The sequence below is a fragment of the Nomia melanderi genome, chromosome 12 (assembly GCF_051020985.1).
Source record: "Nomia melanderi isolate GNS246 chromosome 12, iyNomMela1, whole genome shotgun sequence".
In the NCBI taxonomy this organism is placed as follows: domain Eukaryota; kingdom Metazoa; phylum Arthropoda; class Insecta; order Hymenoptera; family Halictidae; genus Nomia; species Nomia melanderi.
Genome location: NC_135010.1, coordinates 140,535 through 155,013, shown reverse-complemented (window position 1 = coordinate 155,013; position 14,479 = coordinate 140,535). Strand labels below are relative to the sequence as shown.

The 14,479-nt window shown below is 30.0% G+C and overlaps 1 protein-coding gene across 18 annotated transcripts in view; it reads left to right on the top strand.

The window, feature by feature from the left end:
- Nucleotides 1–14,479, top strand: part of msn (serine/threonine-protein kinase msn) — a 179,161-nt gene that overhangs the window by 81,270 nt on the left and 83,412 nt on the right. For 15 of the 18 annotated variants that reach the window (XM_076372751.1, XM_076372750.1, XM_076372748.1 and 12 more), the window contains exons 8-12: nt 1,118–1,378; nt 2,408–2,589; nt 3,819–3,839; nt 5,432–5,617; nt 6,741–6,844. In XM_076372751.1, coding sequence (XP_076228866.1) covers nt 1,118–1,378; nt 2,408–2,589; nt 3,819–3,839; nt 5,432–5,617; nt 6,741–6,844 — 754 coding nt within the window. The remainder of the gene's footprint in view (nt 1–1,117; nt 1,379–2,407; nt 2,590–3,818; nt 3,840–5,431; nt 5,618–6,740; nt 6,845–14,479) is intronic. The other 3 variants (XM_076372752.1, XM_076372753.1, XM_076372749.1) reach the window with 3 other exon arrangements.

The window sequence follows — 14,479 nt, the reverse complement described above, 5'->3', positions numbered from 1 at the left end:
GACGAAACATTTTTTTTTGTATAATTTTTTATATTTTTTCATAAGGAATCATTTTTCACCCGCGTGAAATATTATTCGAACGTACCTCATATATTTAAGGTTACCTTGTTGAAAAACAAATATTTTGCTGGTTGCTTTTATCCAAATGGGATAACGTTTTGCTCCAATAGTTAACGATAATCTTCTCTCTTTACTTTACTATCAATTTGGACACGATTATTCTTTTTCTCATTGACAAGAAAACGTCCATCAACGGCCATTTATCAATCCTTTGATGCACAAAAGTGCTTTTACAAAAGTTAATATAATAAATATAACCCCCTTTCAATTTTGTGAAATGCTTACCCATGTTAATCTTATTTTTTTATTTTCTTCAGGGAAAAGGGATTTATGTAATGATATACATTCATTTAAATTCACCTTGTAATCTTCCTTTGTCAAGAACGTTTACGATTTTAGCCATTGTTTATATGTTGCTGCTTCTTTATGATGTTCTATATACTACACTTTGACATTTTCAATTTTCACGTTATAATTCTAATTGACAAACTATGCTCACAAAAAATACAATAGAAATTAGTTATCTTATGGCCATGTAATTCCACCACTACTATACTTATGTTAAATCAGCAATGTTGCAAGAACCAGAGTATCATTTCAAAAGGACCTCAGTAGTTTTTGTTTTATTCTTTTTACATTGTGTCTAAGTTAACTATGCATTTATTACCACAAATAATAACAATAAAAGTAGAAAAAGTACATACCTAATATCAGCTCTATTTGCGTAATTGTCGATGGTACTACATATATTTATTGAATATTTTACAAATCATATTTGTTAATATAACATTGGATATCGTTGTTGCAAAAAATTATCATAAAATAAGATCAAATTTTTACTTAAGAAGGTCGAGCTATTTTTAGTGCGATTAAAATGAATATAATTTAGATAGTGCCATTACTTTCAAACTATAAAATGTCCATCTAAATAAATTTTCACTAGAACTGATTTATACATAGATGGCATGTATCGAATTGATTTCTATTGCATGCTTTGGCTTGTATTATAAGAAGCCTTTAAAGAAATTATAATTGTATTATCTTTTTTGTATTATAGAAAGAGACGATTATCGATATAGTGGTAGTGAAAATGAAGAAGACGAACCAGCACTGGCTGGTGAACCATCATCTATTGTTCAAGCCCCCGGTGGTGATACATTGCGCAGAAATTTCCAGCAAATTCAAGAGGGTAGAACTTTGACACAAGAAGTAGCTCCTCAACCATCTGCAGCTAAAGACAAACCGAGTAGCAGATCTCAGAGAGATATACCAGAGCCAGGACCACCTGCAAGACCTGCTATTCCTCATAGACTAATTGGTGAGTTTTATAGTACATTACTTAATTTCTAAATTCATTGTTCTGATCTGTATTTTAGAACTCAATTTGTTTAAGTACATTTTATATTTTTATATATTTTATTCTATCTGTAAGTTTAGCTTCATACAGTATGGACCTGTACTAGTCCAGTTTGATTATTATAATGTAAACAATATACAAAGAATACGAAGAACTAATTTTTGATTTTTTATCCACTTTTTGCTTATAAATAATTTACCATGCAAACCATACGTCATCAGAATATGTATTTTGTCATGCTTCGGTCATTTTTCCCATTTGATGCCCTCATTAGTAACTATATTAAAATTCTATTTTGCAATATTCCTTCTGTCCCATATTGCGGTATACATTTCTCTAAAATTTTCTAATTATGAACCATAATCAAATTAAATGAAATTAGATATTTGCATAATTGGCTTTAAGCTGTTTGTATTCTTTCGTGAAATACGGTTAAATGTAGTAAAAATCGAGGAAAATTTAAGTGACCCCCGTTGTGATAGTATTATGGAAGATAACAGTACAGAAACTATTTATGCAGATAAATGAAATGATCAGTGCAATGTAATATTGTAGTTATTGTCACGATTTAAGAATTGGCAACAAATTAAGTCATGGCATGATTAACAAAACTGCAGCTAAATTTCATATTTTCCACTTGACTGTTTCTTGAATTTGGCATATATTGTTTAATCAGAAAGTGATTGATACAGCAGGTAACAATAATATTAGTAATTATGCATTTATATGAAATTTCTATAAAAATGAAAAAAGAAGACTTTAAACAAAGTTTATATACAAAATAATCAAGTGTGAGATAGAGGGAGTATTTTATTAGCATTTATTTATTTATGAGATTTATTTATGAACTAAATTTAATAATTACGAGTTAATGAAAATCTTAAGGTATTAGAATTAAGACGATTACTATAATCTTATTCTACTCAAGCTGCAGCTGTTTGCTTTGTTTTTTAGTATCATTCAATTCTTTCTCTTCTGTGTGCATTGTAGTAGTTCCAGACCCGCAGCCACCATCTCGGCCATTGCCACCGACACCTCGAGACGACCCACGACAACCACACAAAGTATCAACACCACCTTCTAATCATCAACCGCCTGCCACTGGAAGTGGTAGTGGAAACTCAAGTGGTCAATCCGCATCTCAGCGAAATAGTCATGTGTTTAAACCTATGGTAGGCTCCTTTGGTTTTGTTTACATGACTGATGTTTACGTCCACCTCTTCCTCATCTTCTTCCTGCAATCGCTCCCCTTCCTCCTTCCTCCTCTCTTTTTCTTTAATACTGTATTTTAACTTTCTCGGCATTCGTATTACGCCAATAAAGACTAATATACGTAGTCGGAGAACTATATTGGTTTTGTAGAGAGGCACATGCTAGTTTTGTTTTATTTTGCTGTCTGGCAGTGCTACGTGTGCGCACACGCACGCTCGCACACATTCATACACAGATATACCGCTGTATTGCTCAGAAGATGGCGAGCGTGACGGTATAGAGGCAAGGGGGATCTTTTGCTGTGTGCTTCGTGTCATGCGACAGAAATAATATGTGTGACTGTATCGAAAATTCGCGAGACAATAGATAGGGTTCTTTTCAATCAGATCACTTATCATTAAACTCGCATTCCTCTCGCTTTTCGTCTTCTGAGCAGTGCACGGTAGGTATTTACTTACACATATACACGCCCCCCCCCCCTCTCTCTTTTGTCTATATAAGATGTAATACAGCTCTGTTATACGTACGATTTTTGTACCCTCCCATAACTCTGTTTTTTTTTTAATACAAATTGCACTTAAAGGTTTGTTATATTTTGTCGCTATGGCGTGCATGCACGTAGTCGCGGATTTACAAGTATATGATTATTCCCAGAGAAGCTTGAACACTTAACACATACACAATAATCAAGATACACACACGTGCAGGGTGAGTCGTGAGAAACACGGGAATATGTTTCTTTTATTTGATGTCCACTAAAGACTTTATGCAATATAACTTAAAATTTCTTCCGGTTAAAATTGTTAAAATGTTTTCAGATACGTTAATTATTAACATATTTCTTATATGTTTTGGTCAGAGAAATGCGAAAGTAGAAGTAACTAAACATAAGACACTACAGGGTACTATACTTTATCATAAATTACGTCACCGTCAGTGTTACGTGGTCTAAAGGATGACAGGCAGTTACAATTTCATTAATGAAATTCGAACTTTATACATTCGTAGGTCTCTTAAATTGAGTTTTAAATATTCAAGTTACACCACGTACATTTTTTATTTCGTTAATTTTATATCAAGTATTCTATTGTTTCATTACTCGAGAATCACCCTGTATGGTATACATAATCCTTTTCGTGCCTGAAATTATTCGGTTTTTGTTTTTTTTCCATGTTCACACGTACCGTAGCTGCCGCCAAGGAGGCCGGAGGTAAGAACACAACACTTATTTTTCTCTTTACATGTTACATTGTTAACCTCACATTCGTATACATGATCACACTACGTTTTCGTTTTACACAAACATTGCCTATATATACAGAAAAATTACCAAACAGTTACTCTACATAAGCTATACAGCAAATTGTCTTTCCATAAATACACACGATCCGCTTGTTTAAATCTCACGCAGAGATTATTAAACAATTATTAGAATTCTTCATTTAACCAGTTTAACTATCACCATTTTTCAACATCCTGTTGCTTGAGCACATTATCATTTCTTGGTATGCTTCACTGAAATCGCCTAAATGTATGCTCTCATTAATAGAGTTATATTGTGTATCGTTACGCAAACACAACACGTTCCTTCATGTTTCGAGAAATATAGTCAAGTCGTATATTATTATTATATCTGATCATTGTATTTGACACACGATATAACATACGAGTATGACAAATGTTTCATATTATAAAATATTTGAACAGATATTAAAACAGTTTTATTTTATACATTCACGAATGTATACGTTTTATTTTTATAGTTTTTGTTCTTTATATTATTGACGGCATAGTTAATAGTAAAAAATATTGCAGTTTACAAAAGTGAATTAATTTGTGTGGAAAAATAAGAAATTATACTGTTATCTGGAATGTAAACGTAAATATTTTATTTCCTGATTCAATTCTTTGTTGAAAAAAGAAAATGAAGAAACTGCTACGGAGTCTCGATTATTCTAAAGTTATACAATATAATGTTTATTAATATGTATAATAATATTTAATTAGCTTTGAGTGAGTGCTAAACTAGACATTCGTTTGGGAAGACAAATGGATGAAAACAGTCTATGCGTCTGTAATAATAGTATTGCAATGAATTTGAAACATTTATCGCATACTATATAACAATTTGAAATTGATACTTGTCAGAATCTTACATTTCTAATATTTGCAATTAATATCGGAATTGTTAGAAGTATTTGGTGTTTCTATCAGGAGTGTTAATAAGAGTATCATACATAACAATCTTATAAATTCCTAAAAGAATTAAATTCTAAGAGGATTAAATCATACGTGATGTTTCAAAATAGTTTCAAAAGTATTAAATAATATATACAATGTCAGACTTATTTGTTAATTATATCAATGAATTTATTATTTTACTTCAGGGCAAACTGGCAGAAGTAGTGAGCAATTACCAATTTATAGTTATAGTACACAAATACAATAAATTATTTACGATGAGTATTGTGTATGCGTCAAATGACAAATGGGACTAACCTTTTGCATAATCGAATAAACATGACTAATTGGTAACAAAAGTAAAATCAAGTTCGACAAATAGTTTTATTTTTTATTGTCAATTGACTGAAGGAGTTTTATATAAATTTAAAATGTCTGAAGTATTGACAGGAATAAAAGCTTTTACAGGGGTTGCTTAAATACAATACGTCTTACAACTTCTTTGCCACTTTATTTCTCTTTTGGTCCTGCTTGGCTATTAGATGGTGGCTTTAAACAATTTTTGGAGGTATCTCGAAACAGTGACTAACGGGGTTGTGCGTGTGTGTGTGTGGGTGATAGGACTTGGACATGCTGGCCGCTCAACTCAACGAGCTTGGTGTGTCACAGGGCCCAGAGGCCCCGCCTAGGCCGAACAGACAGCATAAGGGCCCTGCTGCATCATCTACATCCAATTCCGTTCAACCTACAAGCAGCAATGATCAGAACAACAAACAGATGCCACAGTCTTCCAGTATTCTCGATCAAGTAAGTATTATTATCACTTACTTGATCTTTCAGTATTAATTGATCAGACTAAGAACCATCTAGTAATAAGCGATAAAAACTATTAGTCTAAGGCATTGTTTGTATTCTATCGAGATATTCGGATTTTAACAAAATGAGAATCTCTTAATCCACATTTGCTGAATACTTGTTTTTTTTCCTTCCCTAAATTTCGTGTATCCTAATTATATTCTTTTTATTCTATATCTTATTATAAAACTTATGTATTGATGATGATGCTGCTGATCTACTAAACAGTATCAATTGTATGGTAGTTATAATTGTGCCGTCAAAACTTTCTCCGGCAGTAAAGGTTAAATAGAATGTTATTAACTGTAATTTGTGTTCAATGCAAGGATTTTGAAATTTAACTCCTATATGATCGTCATAATGCCTAGAGCGAGCCTACAGTTTGTGCAAGGTTATCCTACTCATGGATATTACCACATTATACAATTATAGAATTATCTCAAAATGCCTTCTTATAATGTCAATATTCAAAACTAAAAGTAATTTGGCAAAGTGTAGTGAATATACTTTATGTCTGCACTTGCTGATCACTTTTTCCCTTTGTTCTTTCACTATAATTTCATTTTTAATGCTGTACGAAATTTGTTATTTGTTATCTATGAAAAAAAGGAGTCTCATAGTATTTGGATATTTATGTGATAGTGTATTCATATAATTTAACAAACCAACAGTAATAGGAACAGTGCAAGACATTCAGATCACAGATGTAGATGAACTTCGAATGACCATAAATTTTGTTATATTCTTTATACATACAATCAAACATATTACTAATCATATGCTCAATATTTTACGAGTTACACATTAATTCTTCTTAAAGAACGGGTGAGTTGGCACCTATAGTTTTTTTCTTTCTTGTATCGTTTATGAAAATTTCATAGAAATTTATGCGCAAAAAACGTATGGTAAATTTTACCATATTGCTAACGGTCAATAAGTTTTACATTGATAAAAATATGAAAATTTGTGAAGTTTTAAATATTTCAAAATAATTCGTCTTTGATTTATTTAAATTGTTCATCATCATTTTTTAATTTTAATAATATTTATGAAAAATAAACAATTTTTTTCGCAGGCTTTATCAGTAGAAAGTGACAGCGATGACGACCTCGAAGATGCAGGAGGAAATAATGCAAGAAATGATGGTACCCTACTTGCGAGCGATCCACCGAAACCTTTGTGAGTAGAAAACTAATATTTCGAACATTAAAGAATTAATAATTAATTAATAATAATGTTACACATTCGTTAGTAGTTAATACTTCCTATGCCACTTACATAAGTAACATTCCACGCATATTTGACATAAAAAATATGGGTAAAAAATGTTTTGTAAATTAATAAAACCGAAGGGTAATTGAGAATTATTGTAATTACAGTAAAGGTGACATTTGTTAACATTTACAGCACTGAAAAATTGTTTAATTTCTTATGGCATAGAAGGTGTTACTTATTGTCAAATAAAATTATGATGTATAATTTATATACTCATCCATAAGAAATGAAAGAATAATTTCTTTGAACTTAAGTATAACATTTATATAAAGAAAGAAGGGTAGGCTCAGAGTAGTTTTTATAACTTATGAGTAATATTATAAGGTTACCTATTCGAGTACATAACTAATATTCAATTTTCAATAATTTCGAATTACATGTGGAAAAACTTTAAATGCTTGAAAGTCTGTGATATTTTTAATAAGATTTATTTATATTTATGATTATAATTTTGTCTTTGAAGAAATAATAAACGTAATTTATTATTTGTTGCGTGAAGTATCGTGTGTAGATGGACCAAATCATAGCTTTAAATCAGTAGAAAAGAGAACTTTCAATAGATCAAATTAAATAATTTCATATGACACATGACATTTATGTTTCATATATCTGATTTGGAGATGTTTCAAACATTCCATGGTCACCTCTATTTCTTAAAATATTATTGTATATTTTTTTTATCTATTAGTATATTTTGTTACTCTATGAACAAATAAGTATTACGATACTTGTGTCTAAAGTGTCTATATATATATAGACATTTGTGCATATAGAATTCAGTGTAAAAATAGCGAAAGTTTTTTTTGTGATTATCTTTGAAACTGAAAAAGTGCGACATTTTTACCAAGGAAAAGGTTATTAAAAATGTGCATTTTACAACACATGATAATTTTGTGAAAATCATATAATTTTATATAATTTCACCCATACACTTTATATTACCTACAGTTTAATTTTTCATTTAGAAAATCGTAAAATTATATGTAGAAGCCGTTTCTTCTTCGTTTGAAATTAGCCTTGACATTAAATAATGAAATTAATGAACAAGCCTATGCCATGAATTTCGTTTTCCCTTGTTTTTTTTTTTATATTATTGTGGTATTCGCTATAAATTTATGTAGAAAACTTGAAGCAATATCAATTTCTTATACAAAATTTTCTGATGTTTTGATTATGTTATTCAATCTCTATTGAGTGCTAAGGAACTTCTGTTTGACACATTTTTTTCAAAATTATAGAAATTCATTTTTCTCGTTTGCAAGTCATCATCTTATGTGAACATAGTACACACCCGGGTAAACAAATTCGGGCCATTCGTAGTTTTCCGCGGTAATCGTGAAAGTAAAAGGTAAAATGTAATTGGTATTGGTTTTGATTTTAAAGATGCATACATAATGTTCTATTATTGAGAGTTTATTGTCCGAGCAGTAAAATTTTTGTTTATATTCTCTAGACACGAATCCCATGAAAAATGTCTGAAGTTTACTGAAAACTCTTGTATATGCATCAGCTATCACTACAGTGACTAAAAAAAAATTAACAGAAAAAATTGTTGAAGTATGGAACAACCATCCCAAAATCCAAAACATGATTACTAAATGTATGCACTATACGCCAGAAAGAGTGAATGCTATAATAAAAGCAAAGGGCGGAAACACAAATTGTCAATATTTATTTATTTAATATACATATTTATTATTGTATTTGTTATATTGTGATATATAAAACTGACATCACATATTTAAATCTAAATTTAAAAACATATTCATCATTAGCATTTTTTACTCTTTATTTCATAATGTTAATTTTGTAAGACTATAGAAAAATGATCACATTTAACACAAAATATAAAGTGATTGTTATTTAAAATATACAAATTTCTATATCTTGAAAATGGTTCATTATAGATCTTGAGGAAACGAGGATGCTTTGAAACATTACTATTTGGCTCTTCATTTTAAAAAAAATCTTACAGATTAAAATTTTCATAAATTCTACAATACTAATAAACAAGATATTATTTACTACTTATTGTTAGTCTTCCATATTAATACGAGACAGGGGCATTACTAATTCTCTATTATGTTGTCTCATAAGTAATGTGGTCCTTTTACTGGTTGTACATCATAAATAAGAATTGACAAATCATTGTTAGTATCAGTACATAATTAATAATGAACTTTTTATTTTTATAGAAAGTGTAATAGTGGAAATAAAACCTTATAAAAAGAGAGAAATTATTTGTATCAAATTTAATAATAAGAATTAATAATTTATAAAAGTAAAAAAATTGTAATTCGTAAGAGACAAAAAGTTATTATACAATAGTCACCAACTAATAAATAATACGGCAAAATTCTGACAGTCAATCCGATTTTCATAAAATTGACCGATTTTATAGAAATGCACGTTTTAAATCATCTTTTGCACAGACATGTTTCATGCCTTATATAAAAAATATATAGTCTCCTGTACAAGTGTTTCAGTAGTTCTAGAGAATCGCGATAATTTCGTACTTTTTTGTACAATATGCAGGAACGATTTTTACTTCAATAATAAAGATTGATATTAATGGGGTTGGTTCTTTCCGGGGTGAGAGTGCCCGCTTACACTTTTATTTTATAATTGCCAAAAATCCTTTCAGTCAGAATCCGACAATTTTTTTTTAATGAATCTATATCTTCGCTTTGACATCTACCAAATTTTAAATTAGAAAAAATAACTTGAAAAAATTGGGAACCCTTGTAGTTTCTGAGATATCCATAAAGAACCGTAATGAATAAAACTAATAATCATAGCAGATTGGAAAATATATTGGGCAATTATAGAGTGGTCCGACAGACAGAGGAGTAGAAGTAGGAGGGTATCTTTCCAATTTGAATTTACCAAGTATGACCACTAAACGATGAGTACTTTATTATCTATTTCTATATAGGCAGAAAAGTTTTTCACTAATATCTCAGAAACTAATAAATACTCGAGGCTAAAATTTTATATTTAAGATCTTCTCTCCCTCTTCTTCATTACCTCAAAAATTTCACATCGATCGATGAGAGATGTTTTTCGGAACTGTAGTCTGAAAATCTAATGAAGTGAATTCACCTTTTCTGAATGAATCTCTTGAAATATGCATAAATGATGCCAGGCTCTGAAATATGTACATACTAACATACAATGAATCACAAAAACATTCGGACACTACAGTATGCTTAATTTTAACCCTCTATATCGTAGTTAATTTTGAAAGAAGTTCACTCAAACTTATTTCTTTCAACACGGCATTTATTGTATTTTACAAATATGTACAACTGAATTACCTAATTTGTTGTAGTACAGTAATGTTATAAATTAAATGAGGTCATAGTAATTTTTCGCGTTACACAAATAGTTGGACAGTTAATTTCTTTTTCAATTTGTTTACAAATAATGCGCGAATAGTTCTAAGAAATGTTTGTTTCGGAGAGTAGCCTTTGTCTCGTAAAAGTAAAAACATTTCATTTAATCTTCGCCATTTAGTAATTTTTAATCGCGAAAAAAGAAAATCGTATCGGCAAATCGCTGCTATGCGTAATCTTAAAAGAAGCACGGTGGCAGATATCGTTAATAGATTTAAAAATAAAGACTGAATTGAATGACTTCCGCAAAGTGGCCAGCTAAAAGTAATGAATGAAAGAGAAAAATTGAAGAAAACCCACGATCAAATGCTTCTGCGTTAACAACTGAATTTCGAGAAGAAAGTGGGAAATCTGTATAATGCATAAACAATTCGACGACTGCTTACACAAAATGGTTATAATGGGAGAGTGGCAATAAAAAAATCGTATATCAGTGAAGTAAATAAAAAGAAACGTTCAACTTTCGCAGAAGAAGTGATTTCGAAGGAAGAATCATGGCGTAGCAGCGTCATTTTCGTTGACGAATCTAAATTCAATATATTTGGTTCGAATGGACAGCATATGGTGTGGCGTAAGGGAAATAAAACTTTAAATCCGAAAAATTTGCGAGCTACTTTCATACATGGCGAAGGGAATTTCATGATCTGGGAATATATATCGAGCAGATGAGTAGAAAAACGTGTTTTTGTTGAAGACATCATGGACCGAAACAATTATTTACATATTTAAAAAAAAAAATTTAGTATCAAATACAATTAATATGGGTATTGGAAAAAAGCTTCAAATTCCACCAGAATAACAGTCCGAAGCATAAAACAAGGATCGTACAAGAATATCTATTATACGATTGTCCAAAACTCACACCCTCTTCCTCAATTCCCAGATCTTAACTCTATAGAGCAGGAGTGGTCAAACTGTGGCGCATTGGATGATAACAAGTGGGGCATATTGCATTCTTGCGCCTACTTATTCTTTTCAAGAGCTTCAATAAACGTGTGTATTTTGAACTCGCATAAATTAATTAATTTAATTACGAGATTGAGTTATTCCTTATCCTTCCCTAAGCGAAGTAAAACCTACTGTTATCCCTACTTTTCCAACCCCAACCGTGAACGTAAGAAAGTTGAAGAGTTGTATGGCGCATCTGAACTCATCTGTGAAAAAAATTGACGTATGGTATGCAAAAGGTTGGCCACCCTTGCTATAGAGAATCTATGTAATGATTTAAATAGAAGAATAAGGACAACACCGATGAGGAACAAAGAAGAATTGAAACAGAGATTGCGAGACGAATGGGAACAAACAAATATGTAATATTTTGAAAAATTATATTTAGTATGCTGAAAAGATTAAAATTAAATCATGTGATAAAACAAAAAGCTACTAAGTATGAAAAGTTAAATTTTGGTTTATATAGTATTAATTATGCGTAATATCTGAATATTTTTGTAATGCGAAAAATTACTATGATCTCACTTAATATATAATATTACTGTACTACAAGTTAGCCAATTAAGTTGCACATATTTGTAAAGTATAATAAATACTCTATTGAAAGAAATAAGTTTAATTTCTTTCATAATTAACAAATATATAGGTGATTAAAGTCAAGCATACCTTAGTGTCCGAATACCTTTGTGATTCACTATATTATATGTATGTATATACATACCTCATTAAAGATATATTTGTATCAAATAAAAAGTTTCTTCTGTTTGTAAAATTTTGAGAACAACATGTATTCATTTTAATTATTTATTATTCAGTTCTAATTACAACTCTATTCGGTTTTATTGTTAGTTTCAGAGATATCTATAACTAAAAGTATATTCAATATTACACATTGCATTTTGTAGGTTATATTTGTAATACAGTTCTGTAATTACTCATATAATCTCAATTCATTTCAAGTCGAATATTAAATAATTTTAAAATAACTTAAATAAAGATTTTAAGTATACTTATTTATTTATAAAAGTTGTTAAAAAAACATAGTTCAGTGATTATTTTATGTCGATAGACCACGAATATATATCCTAATAGTAAGAAATGAGGAAAGATGCAATAAATATACAATCTCAATAAGAATATATTTGTTTAAATCCTATAGTGCGTCGGTTCCCTGGATACTACTGTCAGACTTTCTGTTTAAGCTTGGAGATCATAAGTATTGAATGTAAAGAAATAATGCATCTTCTGTCCAATAATCATCTTTATTGTCTTTTACCATTTTCCCGTAATATCGTTAATCCTAACATTCTTCTTAGAGCTAATAATGTGATATCCTTTTTGTTCAATCATTTTTAATAAGTTTTGAATTCATCTTCATTTTTATTGAATGGTGTCTATTCGACTCATGTGCCATAAATGATAAAATGTCATTTCCAGTAAATAATAGATTTATTACATCATTCAATTCTTCGTAATTGTTTGGGAATATTTTAACATCGTTGTCATATAAAAGTGGTTCAATTATTATTGAGTTCTTAATATTTCACTACATGAAATATATCGGTACTTGATTCAGTCACTAACAGAGTGGCGGCGCGCATGGCGATGATGCATAATCGGAGAAATATCACTTCCATCACTCCTATTTTCACTAATATTTTTTTTTCATTTGATGAATTATCAGTAAAAATTTCTTCTTCAGAATAAATCGAAACTGTTTCACATAATTTAATATTTATCTTACGTTCTATAAAACCTTCAAAAACACCCTTTTTGTCACCCGTTTTGGGACACTAAATTTTGGAACCAATATTTGTGCCAAATATTATCTTATGGCGTGATATTAATCACCACAAATTTTTAACTTGAGTTTACAGTTTCTGAGATATAGGATGTCAACATTCAGTCAAATATCAACGTATAGTTGGCATTGTACGAACGTTTATGTTATTCCGATAGTTTAAAAAACTGTTTCTAAAAGACTAACCATTTGTCAAAAATAAATCTGAACTTAAATTTTTGAAATTTACATATAAAAGAAATTTATAATTTGTATAAAGCTGCGATTTGACATATTTATAGCGTAGTATATTATAAAAAGAATTCTGGAAATTTAAAATGTGTATCTGAATATAAAGTAATATCTGATTTTAATAATTAATGGTTGTAATAATGATTTTGCACGATTTGTGTGAGATATTTATTCTGATTGATAAAATATAGATGTACTATACATTGTTATGCTCGGGATCGCTATGCACCACTTTATTCTTGCAAATAAAATAATGTAGCTAAAGATACATATTTACTTACGAAGTAATTGCTTTGAATTGAAACATTTCTTTCGACAACAATGAACTGTTTTTTTTTATAATTTTTAATGCATCGTAGTCGAGGGTAGAATTAAGTGTTTTCTATAAATAAATGATATCATAAATTCTTCACAAATCAATTTCCTATAGAACAACTTTTAAAATTATCTTCTTTTTTTAACTATTATATTGTATTATTGTCATCTCCTTCTTTAACTGATCGAATTACATAATGCGTTCAACTATTTACCTGAGGTGCAAAGAAAGCGGCGTAAAAATTGTGAGTTTTACCGTGAAAACAGTATTTCTACTAATATACTGACCGTTACTAATAAATTGTGTCAAACTTCTAACGTAAACAAATGAAAATTTGGCTCTATTCTACCAAAAATTACCTTGAAAATCATGCATATCGATATCTCATTTTAACCCTTTGCACTCCGAACCATTCTGGACGTTGGCTACCAGTTACTCAGCGCGCCTTTGCGGCAGAAACGTGCATTTACGGACCCGCGTATCATTTAGTGTAGTTTTGGAACCAAGTAACGTATTATAATGATATTGGACTTAAATGAATTGGTTGACATCAAGGAATGTATATTTGCAAAAAAATCAATATTTTATTTTTTATAATTTTGTACAGTTTTAAATTTGTTTGTTTATATTTATAAATCTCACTATACAGTGCAAGGTATGCACGCATACCGACCTTTCTTCTACAAACTCTCCTTATCGCCCTTTTCAAGTGGCGCCGAGAAGTGCTCGGACCGTCGTGAACACGCTTCTCACGTTCTCTTCTGACACAAAACCCGCTGACATTTTTTTTATATATCTCAGTAATTTTACTATATTTTGATTTGATTTCTTGTGCCATTTCAAGA